We start from the raw sequence: 17,237 nt of genomic DNA, 5'->3' as shown, positions 1-17,237 counted from the left end.
CTGATCGGGAACATAAATTCTCAGCATTTACTCAACAGTACTTACACAAGTCGCTCTTTGTTCCAAACGGGGGAGATTTAATTTGCAAGATTAGCGCGGGGTGTTGGGGGTGGGGGACCGGATCAAACAGTTCATGACCTATAATCAGTAAGAAAAATAAAATCAAAATAAAAATAAATAAATCAATAGATAAAGTTTCACCCCCCAGGTGAGCCAGACAATAAAAGAAAAGTAGGTGAAGCACACCACACAGTGCTTTTAGTTTTTCTTTGATGCCTCAGGCAGGCTCTGTGGGATTTTGAGGACCCATGCCCCCCTCTGTCATTCTTATCTCCACAGCTGGGTGGAGTAAACGTCTGCAATAAAAGAAGGTGATTTCTCAGCGTCTTCTTGAATGAACTTGTGGCCAGCCGCTCAGTGCGGTGGCATGAGAGATCCGCGCAGCAGCTCCGGCGAAAAGAGCATAGAGAAGCCGCTAGAATGAGACACCTGTCAGCAATTCTATTATTTAAAAGTTTTGAGTTTTAGAGAGACATTTACGCAGAACATGGCAGACGGGCGCATCTCTCAGGAACTGAGCGTCGGGAATCCGGTGGAAGACGGTCCACGGGTGGAGGACCCAGAAGCTGCGGAGCGCATTGAGTGCACCGGTATCCCCAACGGAGGAACCGTTTCGGCGGCGCTCCCCACGCGTCTTTACCGGAAGCGGTGGGTGATAGTGTTTCTATTCAGCTCGTACTCCCTGAGCAACGCGTACCAGTGGATCCAGTACGGGATCATCAGCAACATCATCGTGAAGTTCTACCAGGTGGACCCTTTCGCGGTGGACTGGCTGTCCATGGTCTACATGCTCACCTACATCCCATTCATCTTCCCGGTTACCTGGCTGTTGGATAAGAAAGGGCTGCGCGTCATGGCACTGCTGGCTAGCGCGCTCAACTGCGCCGGAACGTGGACAAAGGTGGCCAGCGCAGAGCCCAGCCTGTTCGGGGTCACCATGCTCGGGCAGTTTGCCAGTTCCCTGGCCCAGGTCTTCATCCTCGGGATGCCCTCTCGCCTGGCTTCGGTGTGGTTCGGTGCGGACGAGGTCTCTACCGCTTGCTCCATTGGAGTTTTCGGGAATCAGGTGATTTAATTTGTGAGAAGATCTATAATCCCCTGTGTTGTTTGTTTGTTTGTTTGTTTGGCGTGAAAAGCATTGTGAAAGAATGACTTTGAGGCACAACTGTGCAGATGAGCTCCCACATACCTCCACCCAGACTGCAAACACTTGCCCCACATTTTCTCTTATTTTAGGATAGACTGGAGGGAATGCAAGCAAGTAGCAAGAGCAGTAAGTAAGAAAGCACAAAATACAGAGTAGTGATGTTAGTCTCTACTTTAAAAAGGGACAAACTTCAAGAAGAACTAAATGTCTTCCATTTGACTCAATGTAGAATTTTATAGCAGGTTATTTGTAAAGTTGAGGCTTCATAAACTTATAATCTGATCATCCACATCCGTGTATAGAAGCAAATAATCTCTTCAGGTATTTTCCGATTTTTTTAGTTTCTTAGGAACTGCCAATGTAATCTTGAGAGAAATTTTCACAACAAGGTCTCTATCATAGACATATTCTAAGATAAACTATACAGTTATGGTGTAGCACCAAAAATCAAATACAAATCTCACTCATTGTGTGCTTCACATTTGGATTTTAGGTCAACTGTAGGCAAAAACTTTTTTTTACTGTGAATGAATACTTGGCACGGTTATCAGTGGCCTGGCTCAACGCACAAGTTATCGCAATCAGTCAAGATGAAAGATGTATCTTCATTTGTGAGCTGTTAAATCTGAAGCAGCTCACAAATTGACCCCATTTGCAAATTGCTTACCGTGTTAAATAAATATACCACAGGAGCCCTATAGAAATAGATATTCTGGTTGACCGGCCAACTGTGGATGCGCACAGGCCTCCCCTCAATTTAGACATCTTATGTGTAAAAATATTCACAATGGGTGCAATAAAATTTTTATCTGCCTGTTGTACAAAAAGCGCACTGTTATTAGCGTATGTGTGTGTGTGTGTGTGTGTGTATGTGTGTGTGTGTATGTGTGCGTGTGTATGCATAAGTCTGTTTGCATGCTCATGTGAGGATACTTATCTACATATTCAGTGTGTTTTCCTTGAAAATCTTATCACGTTCAGGGTTTCTGCTGCTGCCTTGCACTGAGATGGACAGACAAAAAAACATACAATGCTGTTGGAGCTTTGGGTGGTGTTCAAGCGCAGCACCATGATGTGCATGTTCAAGTGAGGGTGCATTTCTACATGAAACTGTGTAAAGGCAAATATAATTGTATTTGCATGAACAAACTCAAAGAGTGCGTCAAGGCTGAAGGTCTCTGAAAACCTCCGGGGAAGAAACAATACACTGAGTTGTTTGTTGTTGGCAGAGTTGTCTTATTTTAGATGGCCAAATATTTTCTTGTACTATCAATTAACATTAAATCATATCATATGCAAACAGAGAATACAAACAGATGTATCGTCAAAATGACATACAAAAATTGCACCATAATCATGTATATATAAGGTATTATAATGATGATGTGTAAATTATGCAGGCATGTTATTTCTCAAAAAATGCAAGTTAATTCAGTTATACACTGTGACTTATTGCACAGAAATCTCAAGGGGATAGTCATTAGTGCACATCTTAAGTTTAAAGGAGATTAAATGAAGAGGGTGTAGATGCTGTTGGAGGTGAGACTATCACTGTAAGGTGTAGCTGAAATGATCAATGGCACCGGACCGGAATCATTTTCTGTTGCATGTTCTTGGGCCTTTGGATGGGATTCACCACAGCCCTGAAGGTGTCATTGTTTTTTTTATGGCAGCTCGGCTGGATTGTTTGTTGTTGTCGTACTGAGTTGTGGATGGTTTTCGCTTAAAACCATGTAACCAAGTTCTCTGCAGCAACCTCATGTGGCCTCATGTTTTCTGGCACACCAAGCAATTGCAGTCTTATTCTTCATGCACATGTACATGCACTTTTAGATACTATTACCTCTTTATTTTCAGCTTTCCGCTTTAACCTATGGGCTTGTGAAATATCTATAGTTCCCTTCCAACTATCCTCAACATTTAAGATTAATGGTGCTCTCCTCCTGCACCAATAGTTTGTAACTGCATGGTACTCTAGTGTACTATGGAGCAACTTGTCTGGGATGATGGTATACATGTTATGTGTGTGAACAATGCAGATGAGCTCTACCAGTGGCCCATGAAGAATTTCTCTAATGGGACACTTAAGTTTATGTGATCTGATCTATTCGGCCTCGTCACTCCCAAAGAGAACCTCAATATCTTCATTTCTGCTACCTCCAGGTCTGCTTCCTTTTTATCCCTCATGTCACTGTCTCTAAACCATACAGCATCACTGATCTTACCACGGTCTTGTACACCTCTCCTTTCTTTTTGGCTGATACTCTCTTATACACATTAACCCTGATACTTTTCTCCACTCCTTCCAACCGGCTTGAACACATTTCTTCACCTCTTTAAACACACTCTCCATTGCTCTGGACTGTTGACCTTAAGTGCTTAAAATTCTCCACCTTCCTTATCTTCCACCCACCAAACTATTGCAGTGTCACCGGGAAATAAATGTAGATGAAATGTTATCTTGTCACAGACTATGAATGTACCGTGTAAAAAGAGTAAAAGTGAGTTGGAGGTGGCATGTGGGGAACACACACAAACACACACACACACACACACACACACACACACACACACACACACACACACACACACACACAGTGTAGCTTGCTGTCAACTGGTATGCAAGCGATGAAGGAGATGGGCATTGACCAGACCCAAGGCCATCTAACACAAAGTAAAAAAAAAAAAAAAAGAGCAGTTGGAATCAAGATTACAGAGAATAAGCAATTTTGAAACTGATAAATTTTGCTTTTTGAGTTGAACTGATAAAGAAAGTCACCATTTCTGCTGTCAGGTCAGAAGTGAGTGCCAAAGCCCAGGAGCAGAGAAACTTAACACTGTGTATCCCATGGTACACAGTTCCAGTTGAGTTGCGAATAGAAACCTGATAGAGTGGAAGGGACTGGCACTATGAAGCTGGTTGAACAGCTATGGAGGACTGCGGTTGCATTTGTGTCAATACTGAGTGGCAATATTTTGAAGTTAATCCTGGATGTGGGCCACCGGTATTGCTGCTGAAGGACTGGGTGAAATGTTCTCTGTCTGAAAATGTGCAAATCCTATTAGCTCTCCATGCCCACGTAAATATCCAAGAGACCCATCCAAAACACACACACACACACACACACACACACACACACACACACACACACACACACACACACACACACACACACACACACACACACAGGGGTTGGGGGCGGGGGGCATACCAGCCAGGCACATTAGCATTTGTATTTATACTATACTATACTATACTATACTATACTATACTATATATTTTTTTCTCTCTCTCTCCATATATATTTCTGTTTATACAAATTTCTACTATTATTTATTATTGTTATGTTTTTCTTGTAACTCTGGCACAACAATTTCCCTCGCCATAAATAAAATTGTTCTTATTCTTATTCTTATTCTTATTCTTATTCTTATTCTTATTCTTATTCCATTAAATTATTCCTGAAACTATTTTCACGTTGTTAATGGGTGCCTGTGTCGACAGCCTAAAAATGTTTTTAATTTTTTTTTTAATCTTTTATCTATCTTCTGATAACCGCACTAGCCTGTCTGACATGTCACACCGGTATTCACGAAAAGAAAATCCGAGATGTCACAAAGATAGCTGCTGCATATAGTCATAGTTATAGACGACAATCACTACGAACCACAGAAAAAAACAACAAAAATAGTAAATAAATAATTTTTCGAGGGCGGGTTTTTGGAGGTAAACATTCTAATAAGGCTCACGCGCGGCGGTCCGCCAATCGGAAGTGACGTGTCCAGTAACAGTCGGTGTCTTCTCTACCTCGCCATCTTCCGCTGGAACGGTACACTTATTCATAGTTTCAGTCGAAAGCTAAAGCCAAATTAACAATGTGGCTGCGAGAAAGGTAGGCTCCGGTCGTATCATGATTATTTCATAGACGGAGTGTTTACTAACTTTATTTTAAAATGGAAAACGAAACCTGAGTTCTTGTGGTTTATGTTAACTACTATGTTGGTTCATTACATTAGACATACAGCGTTCGCCCTGGCAGCTACTCGACAATGTTTTTAGGGAAATACGCTTTAAGTGTTTTTGGTAGTGGCATTTTGAGATTTATTTGGTTGACACGCTAATTTTTAAATAGTTCTCGACGCCAACTAAGCAATGACGGCGTAACAACCATGAATGCCTCGCAGTCAAAATCCAAACAGTGAATGAATCCAAAGTGTTCCTTTGACCACGGTAAAAAAAGCGCCACAGACATCATAGGAGACAAATCATAGAAATAAACAGTTAACAACAAACGTAGAAGCTAGATAACACTGGATATTAATGCTGTTAAGACTATGTTTCTGTTGATAAGCCAGGCAAAGTAAAACAATTTGAGGGATACAAATCAGGCCGTGATGTGATTGACAGCATGCTGGGAGTTTGTACAAGTGGATAAAGTGAAAACATTACACATTCATTGATTATTGTCTTCTACATAAATGGGTCTTGCTGCTCTGTTGATGCATCAATATATACAGATAAATTGATTTGTTCGTCTTCTGTCTAATGCTATATATGATTTAATATGAGGGTTGGATCTCCACACATACAAGGTCAGAAAAGGGCTAAATATTCTTTTCTGATCTACTGCAGTGTAAGCCATACTACATAGATGTCAGAGAGATGAGGGTTCCAGTATCTAATAGACGTTATATTTTACTTGAGTATAAAAAGTCCATGTGTTACAGTCAAGTGTTTGTCTCACATCAAACTCTGACATTGTTTATAAAAGATCAACATGAAAATATTTTCAAATTAAAATTACAAACACATTGATATCTGTAATTCACAAAATGTGTAATTGTTAACCAATTATCACTTGAAACTGAAATAGATCATTGTCTTCTGAATTTTAAATTCAAATTCAAAATACTTGATCTGTCAAGTTCTGAAATTGGCAATTTACACTTACACTTATGAAAGGACCACAGAATGTATTTTACATTTATAATTTGTTTAAGACTAGTTGTTGTATATGTCTTAAACCTTTCTGGCTTTACTTTGACCTTCCTCTAATATTAAAATAATGTTGTATTGCTGCCACTTTTTACGGTCAAAATATTCCAAAGTATGATGTACTGAAATAAATTCTAGTATTACATGTAACTGTGGCTCAAGTTTCTGATGATTCATCAATATAACAACTTTTTATAACCAAGTTATGGAATTGACTCTAAAAGTCTACTTGGGCTGTTCCTCTTTATTGATCAGAAATATGTGTTTGCCACCAGAATGTAGTTTATGCTTTAAATGATAAGTATAGTTTTTTGTCTTTGACCTTTCCCCCCAAACTTGTTTGTCAATGTTTTTATGAACTTAACTTTCTAGTATAGAATGACCCTCAATGGACTTTAGCTTTTGTGAGCTATCATGCGCCTTACTTTGGCAGTAAAAGAAAGCTTAACTGCAATAGTGGACAGGCCCTCCTTGAGGTGCACAGTTTGAACAGTTTGTTGTCATCTGACAAGTGATGCACTGAAGCAGGAGGAGTTTTAAGAGAAGCAAAGAAGTATCATGTGACTTCTTGTAAGCTAGTCATTTTAACTTTTGATTTTTTCGAACACGGGTCATTATATTTGAAGCACATGACAAGTTAAACTCTGTTAAATGAATAATAAGAATTGATTCTGGGTTTTGGCACTACAGGAATGCTTGTTTTTGATCATTTTGATCATAGAAAAGACCTGCTGGGTTGGGGGCATAACTTAGGTAAATTAGCACAGTATTTAGTGACTGCACACAAAAGGAGAATATATTTTGTCTTCCCTCCAGCTGTCGAGTCTAACAGAAGTCTGAAGAAAGAAAGAAGCAACATGAGCGAGGAGGAGTTGTCCCGTGAGTGGATGGATGGTTTTGGCCAGTCTAGTTGTGGTGCTAATTCAAGAAAAGCCACAACCAGTTTTGGAAACTTTAATCGCCACCTTCCAATGGGCGACGGGAGTGTCATTTCAGAGACCCCTATCCTGAACACGGCTCAGCTATTCCCACTGATGGAAACCAAGTTGTACAGGCGGCGATGGGTCATGCTTTTCCTCTTCAGCATCTACTCTATGAGCAACGCCTTAATGTGGCTCCAGTACAGCATCATCAGCAACATCTTCATGCGATTTTATGGCATTGGTGCCTTGGCCATCGATTGGCTGTCCATGATCTACTTTCTCACCTACATCCCCCTCATTCTGCCCGTCATGTGGCTGCTGGACAATCGAGGCCTAAGGGACGTTGTTGTGGTGGGCTCGGCTTTCAATTGCATTGGTTCTTGGATAAAGACTGGGACGGCCGACCCTGATATGTTTACCATGACCTTCTTTGGCCAGTTTGTGTGTTCAGTGGCAACAGTATACATTCTGGGCATTCCCTCAAGACTTGCATCTCTTTGGTTTGGACAACAAGAGGTGTCAACTGCCTGTGCCATTGGTGTTCTGGGAAACCAGGTGTGTCTCTCTTTACCTACTGGGTTCACACATTGAAGATGGTTTGGGTAACGGGCATGGTATCTTTCACATGAATGTGTGCGCTAAGAGACTGAAAGAAAGCTATGCCTTCTCTAACACTGTGCTTTTAACTGGCAGCTACATATTATGTGGTATCAGGGTCTGCGTGTGTGTGTGTATCACAATCTCTGTTTCCAACCTTTTTCTTAAGCAAGTTTGAAAAAGTGACAGAGTGAAACGGTTATTTCACCTGTGGAAAAACATCCAACACAGAAAAAAAATTACAAATCTGTTTCAACATGCAAAACCATGTGCTTAACCACCCTGCCAAAACAAAAATAAATGTAAACCATCAATCAATATTAGTATCTTTTTGCAAGTAGAATATTTACTTCATAGACGTTATTGTGTTTTTTTTTCTAGGAACATAACCATCATGCCTTCTGTGATAAATGTGATTGATGGAGTGGCTGCAATGTTTTTGAGTTCTTCTGTTTCTGTCAATTTTTATGAATATTACACAAAATTTCCTCTATTTTGCAAAACCTCTATTTATCATGTGCACGCTCAAATTTTTATACATATAGTGGACTGGAGGCTGCTTGTATGCAACTCAGGAGAGGGAGCATGTTCCTCTGCAGCCCTCAACTGTTTGTGCCTGCTTGCAGTGGCTCTTAGAGTTTGGGGGGTATGGGTAACCTAATTCATAATACTACTATTACTACTACTACTACTACTACTACTACTACTACTACTACTACTAATAATAATAATAATAATGATAATAATGCATTTTATTTGAAGACGCGTATCTATGCAGCTGACTTACAATTCAAAACACTGCCCATCACAAATGTCAAAACTACATACAGGACTGTCTCAGAAAATTAGAGTATTGTGATAAAGTTCTTTATCTTCTGTAATGCAATTAAAAATAACAAAATTACCTTTTCATGATATTCTTAATATTTTGAGATAGGATTTTTGAGTTTTCTTGAGATTTTGAATTTCTTTCTTAAGCTATATCAGCAATATTAAAATAATAAAAGGCTTGCAATATTTTAGTTGATTTGTAATGAATCCAGAATGTATGACATTTTTGTTTTTGTAATTGCATTACAGAAGATAAAGAACTTTATCACAATATTCAAATTTTCTGAGACATTCCTATAGATTGTGCGAAAATATTGTTAACGTTGGGCAACATGTTAGTATTATATACAGTATTATATAGTATGTAGTATAGTATATAGTATAGGATATAGTATATAGCAGGGGTCCCCGGGCCATTTTGTAACAAAAAGTGTGACGATCGCAGAGGTGTCTAAACGTAAACATTATTATTTTTCAGAAAGCCACACATAACCAAAAATTAAACCTTTCTGGGATCTTTACAGGAAAAAAGAAATCAGAAAATAAATAAGAATATTATTAATGAAATAAATAACACTGTTTATGAAATAAATAATAACCAAATAACCCTTTTCAAGGGTTATCAAGACCAAGGAACATTAACTTTCATGTAGACAGAACTGTTTGCGGCTCTCATATCAAATTAAATAATAGTTTGTCCCCTGCAGGTTAAATACCCTTTTTGTCATTATTCCGTGTTATTTTGTTTTTTGAGGGAGGGGTTTCAGATATGGCACAGACTGCAGAAAGATGGAATAGAATGTTATGTTCCATGCATGTACAAGTCACGATTATATGGCCAGAATGCTACCACAACCTCACTACCTCATCCCATTCACTACCTCATCCATTCACGTCATGCCCTAACTCTTTGTTTTTTTTATCCTTGAGGTACCCCAGCCCGCACGCATCCTGCCTATTTTTTTATACTTTGTTCTTGTCATTGCTACTGTCACTATATTTATATTGTTGTTTAGTTTTGCGTGTCCACCCCTCCCCCCCCCCCACTGTTCCATTCTGTTGCCCATTCCTATCCCTGATGTTGTTGCTATTGTTGTTCTCCCTGCTGTCTATTTATTTGTGGATGTCTTTGCTATCTTCTGTCTTTGAACTGTCTCTCTATTTATATTTATATTTATATTTACATTTATATTTATATTCATTTTTGACACTATAACTGTTACACTGCTGTGACAAAAGAATTTCCCCAATGGCGATCAATAAAGTTTATCTTATCGTATCTTATGATATTGTTGGTCTTAGTCCTCCAGCAGGAAGGATATTTTTATAGTTTAGCAACTTTTTCCCCACATGCCAACCACCATGGGTTACGGAAAGAGGGGACTTTAATTTTCCCTGTTTCTCTGTTAGAATGTTTACATTTTTTTTATGTCAGAGATTTTATTCTGGACAAATGCTTCATTTTGTTGCAAAGGTGGATGAATAGCTCATTGAATGCATGTTTCCACCAAGGATAATTAATGAAGAACTCATACTGTGTGTTTGCCCTTTGGCAAATGTCACTATTGATAATTGGTGGGTTTCGCAAAAATGAAACACTTGCTTTTCGATAATTCCTCAGTGAACAAGACAAACCTTCTGAAAAGCATGAAAAAACTCTCTCATTGGCATAGGTAACTGAGTTTAGACCAGAAAAACGCAAATTATTTTGTCCAGACCGTTCACAGTGACGTCCTTTCTGTGTTCATGTATGTGGTCTGTTCTTTCTAGCCAGGGGATATTACAGGGGATGGTGGGTGACTTCTACTGCTTGAACCGCCTGCTTCTCCACAGGTTCTCTCAGCTTGGGTAAATTAACCGACTTTAAGATTACATCGACATGGCAGACCAATCATTGTTTAGGTGTGTGTGTGTGGTTGTTTACTGCTCTTGCTCTGATACTTCGTTTAAATTCTGGCTACAGGATAGTTGTTGCAGGTTATTAAAGTTATTTCACCTCATGATTAAAAAGTCAGATCGACCAGGGATTAATTAAAAGAACAAATATATGTTAGAAATACACATGGCTGCACATGTTTTTTTTAATAATCTACTGTCAATTAAAAAAATTGCATGATGATTAACTGTACAGCCCAAGCCATCAAAAGCAGTGGAGATTGCATAAAATTTCTCTCCAGAATAGTCTACTGTTCATATATCTGTGTTTTGTTATCGTTCCACCATAACAGTTAATGTAAAGGTGCATCTTCAAAAGACATCCATGCTCCTGGTACTATTTAATGTACAAAACCAAGCTGCTCTCCTTTTTCATTGAAGTGTGACCTCTCTCACATTGGTTGGACTAAACACTGCATACTGCTATTGTCACATTTGTTTTCCTTCTCTGACTGAGTCCCGCTCCCTGCTGCTGAGAATTAAAGAACTCATTGTTGTTTACGTCCCCCTGCTCACCATGCCTTGATTCTTTTCGGTCCAGTGCTGCACATGATACCTCAGAGATTACAGGCTAGTACTTAGTTTATATTTCTTACTAGGATGTTTAGAGAAAAGAGCTGTGATGCTTTGATCATCAAACAAATGAATATATTGTCCGCCAAAAGTACGAATTTACATAAGCGGGAACAATGCACTAAATTTGCATTTTTTTTGTCAAGTTTAAAGAGAGCAAAAATTGTGCTACCATATCCTGTTTTCTTCTGGATGTGTGATGTTGATAGAACAACGAATGACTACCTGGATGTTTTTGGAAGGGTATTTAACAAGGGCCACTGTGATTCAGTGAGTTTATGTTCTATAAAAAAACAAACAAAAAAATGTAACCAAAAACTTGTCAGCAGTTATACAGCAGTAACAGCTATATTGGCAGTAGTACAAATTTTCTCTTTCCCATTTGCCTTAGCATATATATGAACTCTTAAACTTTAGAATTCATAGAATAACCGAGTTCGGTCTTCACTTTTTGAGCTTTGGTGCCTACTGCAATGTACCCTCATATATGATACTATTATTTCTACTATCTACTAATAGTGACATGATACGATCGAAGAATGAGTCAACCACAATTGTTACGGTAAAGTAATTCTGCAAATCTTCTCATCAGTATTTTTTGGACATTTCATCTATGACATATCAGTTACTTTAGAGGAAAAAATGAAAAGACTACTTTGAAAAAATTATGTTTATTTCAGGAGCATTTTTTGGACCCCTAACATTAATACATTGTGTTTGTGTTTGTATACAAGTGTGCGTATAATGATGGGAGCATATATTCTTGTAAGTTGTGGTTTAACATTTTTGCTGGACTGAAGTTTATGTTTTTTCTGCTTATACACCTCGGTATCTGTTCACTCCATTGTTCCCCCTGAAGGAACCTGCCTTGTCTTTTGCCTTTTACCTTCTCTTACCTCTCCCTTAGAGTGGAGGGACGTCGGCTGGTGCACCCTCTGGAGTGTTCTTGAGGCTGTAGGAAGCCGAGGAAGTGGTCCTTACTCTTGTGGTATTTAAATTTGCATAGTGTAGTAGATCAGATGTGTCCCATCATCCACCAGATTTGCTGCTGGACCCTGAGGGTGGGATAGAGTATCAGGCTGAAAGCAAAGATGATAAAGGATAGTGGGCTTGCCATTATACACTTTTTTTTTTACTTTCTACACTTTCTACTTTTTTCCTCATGGGAGCATTTAAACTAACTGCATGTTTTCTATAACAATGTACTCCCAAGTTTTTCCTGATTCTTTATTTCAACCCTTTTATCACCTAATTTGATGACCCCCATTTTGTTTGTTTGTCTGTTTATTTGTATGTGTGTTTACCGTACTTAGCTGATGCCTTAGAATTTGTTTAAGGTTGTGGCTCTTGTCTGCAGATGGGCATTGCCATTGGGTTCCTGATCCCACCGATACTCGTCCCCAATGTGGATGACAAGAATGAACTGGCACACCACATTAGAATCATGTTCTACATCAGCGCTGGAGTCGCCACCGTCATCTTCATCCTTGTGGTAATGGGTGAGTAACTTGTCTCGTTCAAGGCTCACAGAGCGGGGACGAGCTGTCAGGTCTTTTTTGTCACTAGTGCAGTAAAAGCCAAGAGAATGTCTCTTTCAATGGCACGAAGCTCCCACAGTTATGCATGAAGTAAGAGTTTGGTTTGCATGCCTCCTGGAACGATGTCCATGGCAAATTTTGTTGTGGATCATTGTTTACAGGCAACAACTACCATATACTTCATATGTACGCTGCATAAGCATATATTCCAAATTCATTGGTAAATCTAGGTTACAGTCAACTGCCAAAATCATTATTACAGCAGGATTAATAATAAATCAGTATCGATCTCTGAGGACGTCCATGATGTGGAACATAAAAGTGTTTCACCATAATCTCTAGTATTACATAATAGCTGGTTATTACTGATAAAGTTCTGGAAAATGGTGCCTTAAAAGAACTCTTAAATAGTGACAATTTTCCTTTTTGATCAGGGATGTGGAGTGATTCAATTGAGGTAGAATTCAGTACATTTGTTGTGAATGTTTAACCATATTGAGTCTTTTGTATTTGTGTTTTTCTATTTCAAGAATATCCTTGATATCTGTTCTTCTAGTTAGGCACCTTGGAGAGCTCAATAAGAAATCTGTGCCTCCCTGCCTGCCGTCCACGAGATGAGCTGATGCAGTAATTGTTATAATTGTCCACATTCTTGATGTGATGTGATGTGTTCTGACGCAATGTGAGACTGAGAGCAGGAACTCAAGAGAGTCGCAGAAGTGTTTTATGAAATCATCTTCCCCTTCAGCTTGGTTAAATCCCTCTGATGCCTCCAAGGGGAAGTAAAACTCACTGACAGTCAGGGAACCATTCTGAAAACTGAAACAGGGGTCTCATCTATTTCAGAGACAGGTCTTAGAACATTTGTATGTAAAACTCATATAATTACTATTTTACTCTGGGTTTATTTTTGAACTTATCATTGTGACTCATGGACCTGAGAAATGAAAGTATTTTCTGAAGTGCTGTGCAGAATTTCCAACGCAAGATTTAAAGTGTCTGGTTTACTTAAAAGACTTTGGTGTATAGAAACGTTTTAATCAGGTCCTTGATGTAAAAGAATGTCCATGTGGTAACTACTACACTTTTTTAAGGATTGCATCTTTCAAATGAGACAATTGCACGCCTTGTCCATTTTGTACTTTTGGCCAACTGACTACTGTGTCATTTATAGTACCGCATGCAAGATATAAATAGGATAAAGCGATATGTTAATTCAGCACATGCATCAATACTTACTAACTGGTACATTTTTTACAGTGATTGTGACTGTGGCAAAGAGGGTACATGGTCCAAAACACAGAGCTGCTGATGCAGAACAAGAGATAAAAAAGTCACAACCATAAGGAAGAACATTAAGTAGATATTAAATAAGTGTTATAAGCCATTAAGCATCAATTGTATTTGATGGTTAATGTTCAGAGAGAAGTATAACATATTTGATTATCATGATATAACCGTACTTACTGTTTTCTTTACTGATACTCTAAGGCTACCTTAATTACTTAAGATATGTATTTTTCAGATACAGGATCGTATTTCTTCTGTTGTCCCGATCACCCACTACTAATATGAATTCTGAATGGCTAACACTAGTAGGGGCTCTGCTATTTGAGTATTGGCTCTGAGTTATCTAAACAGAAATTAATAATTGTACCTGACTCATAATATGTATATTCAGTCGCAGCATGTTTGTATTGGATAGAATACCACCCCTACTTATGGAGTTAAGTTGGGTCCACAGTTCCATTCTGGCCCAATGCACAGTGTGGTCACTCTTCTCATATCAACTTTGTGGCTGGGGTAATAATATTGAAAATTAAATGTTGAATCCAGTCTGAGATCCCTTGAAATCTGACACATTATTAGACCTGCAGCATCAGGAGCAAAGCTCAAACATTAAACCTGTAAATATATCACCTGCATATTCTGATTCTTAACTGCCAGCCATTGCAAACCTTCCTTGATATAGTTGCATATTTATTTCCATAAGTTTTCACTCATTGAAATTAGGTTTTTACAAGAACTGTTGATAATGCAATATCAAAAACGGTTCCTTTAAAAACTATTGAAAACATTACTAAACCTCCAAGAATAAAAAGGAATTAATTTCAAGCAGTGACTTTTTAAAAAGCTGATAACAATATTTGATTTTTTTATCTCTGTTTATTGAGTTGCTGACAACAGAAACAACTAATTGGTTGGTAAGACAACTGGTGACATTCTTATCTTATCACACAAGGAATGTCCAACTTGGCCATGTGGTGTACAACATGAGCACACGCATGCACATATTATAAAACACTAACTGACATACAGTGTTGGCACTGTTGGACCTGGGTTATAGGAGGGTGGGTGAGGTATTATCAGCACTATTATGAGATCCATCCAGCCATCTTCTTCCGCTTATCCAGGACTCAGGGTCGTGGGAGATGCTAGAGTCTATCCCAGCTGTCTTCGGGCAAGAGGCGGGGTATACCCTGGGCTGGTCGCCAGTCAATCACAGGGTCATATATATAGACAAACAACCATTCACTCACTCATTCATTCGGGGCAATTTTCCTAATTTCTTCCAATTAACTTGCATGTTTTTGGACTGTGGGGGGACACCGGAGAACCTGGAGGAAACCCACACAGACACGGGGAGAACATGCAAACTCCACACAGAAAGTTCCCCTTGTGGGAATCCAACCAGGGTAGAAAAGGCAGAAGTGTTAACCACTGTGCCACCATGCCACCCACTATTATGAGATTTCTCATATTGTAAACCGTCAACATTTTAGTCACAAACATAATCTCCTGAATTAATTGGTAAGTATTTGTGTGCGTGTTTATGTCTGTGTGTGTGTGTGTGTGTGTGTGTGTGTGTTTGTGTGTGTGTATGTCAGTGTTTCAGGAGAGACCAGAACTACCTCCCACTCAGGCGCAGGCTCAGGCCAGGAACATGGCCCCTGAGGAGTACTCCTACTCGGCTTCCATTCTCAGGCTGTTGTGCAACAAACCCTTCATTCTCCTGGTGATCAGCTATGGTGGGCCTCCTCCTGCTGCACTCACCTCTTTGGACTTGACTTCTTATCTAGACATTCCACTCTCACTATCACTTTCATATTTCTTGGATTCCTCTTTCAAAATGGTAATGCAGTTTTTTAATATTTACCTTACTTTGTTCTATATATAATTTCCAAGAGCAGTGAAAAATCCTTACAGTTCCTACTGTGTCAGAATTGACAGTGTCCAAACAATATGTACAACTTTTATTTCAATAAAACAGTGAAGAAAACAAGAGAAACAAGTGTAACTTTGAAGTTAAAAATGTTGAATTGCCTGGTCAGAATCAGCTTTACCGAACAAGTATATTTTGTATGCACATTGGAGGAATATGGCTTCAGTTTTCAGTTACATCCTGTGCTGACCTGAAGAAACTCGACATTTAAGTCCACCTTAGTTTTTGACAGCATAACTTATAATTCAAGGCTTATAAAGTGCTAATCCACATCTGCAAAATATCTGCTGCATCTATGCATTTCTCCCTGTTATGATGCCTTGATTATAACAGCAATGTTGAAAACTCCCATTCTATTCCTGTGGACTGCAGAAAAGCCTTGTGTTTGTAGTAAATGAGAGTTCAACTCTGACCCAAAAGAACAATTGAGATGTATCATGAGGTTTGGTGGACATTTTAACACACTGAGGCAGACACATTTTAAGGTTCTTTAGTGCCAAAGGACATATTTTACATACTGTTCTGAATGGACTGTACTAACATAACTTATAAGCTTTTCTTTGAGTAACATAGGAGTTTGACAGCCATTTATTGTGCGAGGTTGTCGAGTGTTTTCAGTTGAAAGCATGGTCTCCCCTTTCCTGAAAGGTTGAATCAGAATAAACAGCAACTTTCTTTTTTTTTCATTCGTTGTTTGTAGGGCTGAATGTTGGCTGCTTCTATGCCGTTTCCACTCTGCTGAACCGGATGATCATTGAACATTATCCTGTGAGTCTTCACTTTGTCTGCTTGAAAAAACTGTACTGTCTCACTTCCCTTATTTCCAAGCAGTTTTGATGTATGTTATTCTCAGTCAACTTCTGGCTTAAGGCCGAATGCTCACTGTCAATGTGCTTAACTTCAAGCATTTGTTTGTTGTTTTTGAGATACACTGACAACCAAAACTGTAAAGGGGTTGACCGGGAACACGGGTCACTGTTGCCCCCAGTGAAGATAACGGTACAAAATGTCATCACTTTTCTTTCCAGGGTGAAGAGGTGAATGCAGGGAGAATTGGCTTGACCATTGTCATAGCTGGCATGGTGGGTTCGCTCATATGTGGCATTTGGCTGGACAAGACGAAAACCTACAAGTAAGATAATTCACTAAATCTTTGTTTAAATCTTTCCAAGAGTATGAAGATATATTTGACTCTTAATCTATTTCATGAAATGGAATTGTTTTCGTTTACATATTTAAAGATATTTTGTACCTTTTTGGGAAATCTGATTATTTAAAATTATTCCTATTGTCCATGATGTGTCAAGATAGAGGCCTTTCTCTTCTTTCTGTCTTCTAGTTAGCTTGGCAGCACAAGTTGTAGCCTAGAGGATTGGCAACCTCCCCTAATTAAATATACACTTTAGCCATTGCT

At 38.9% G+C, this 17,237-nt stretch overlaps 1 protein-coding gene across 5 annotated transcripts in view; it reads left to right on the top strand.

The window, feature by feature from the left end:
- Positions 1-42: 42 nt before the first annotated feature.
- The window catches only part of flvcr2a (FLVCR choline and putative heme transporter 2a), a 29,658-nt gene continuing 12,463 nt past the window's right edge, over positions 43-17,237 (top strand). For 4 of the 5 annotated variants that reach the window (XM_086149454.1, XM_086149436.1, XM_086149465.1 and 1 more), the window contains exons 1-6: positions 5,024-5,100; positions 7,020-7,681; positions 12,420-12,561; positions 15,489-15,629; positions 16,524-16,591; positions 16,852-16,955. In XM_086149454.1, the coding sequence (XP_086005580.1) occupies positions 7,061-7,681; positions 12,420-12,561; positions 15,489-15,629; positions 16,524-16,591; positions 16,852-16,955 (1,076 nt within the window). In that variant the 5' untranslated portion in view covers positions 5,024-5,100; positions 7,020-7,060. Of the gene's footprint in view, positions 1,127-5,023; positions 5,101-7,019; positions 7,682-12,419; positions 12,562-15,488; positions 15,630-16,523; positions 16,592-16,851; positions 16,956-17,237 lie in introns of those variants that run through there. The other variant, XM_086149475.1, reaches the window with a different exon arrangement.

This window comes from Fistularia commersonii, chromosome 1 (genome assembly GCF_037954325.1).
Source record: "Fistularia commersonii isolate RoL2024-O1a breed Wild chromosome 1, RoL_Fcom_v1.0, whole genome shotgun sequence".
NCBI lineage: Eukaryota > Metazoa > Chordata > Actinopteri > Syngnathiformes > Fistulariidae > Fistularia > Fistularia commersonii.
The sequence above is the reverse complement of the archived record's forward strand: the minus strand, read 5'-3'. Positions and strand labels throughout refer to the sequence as shown.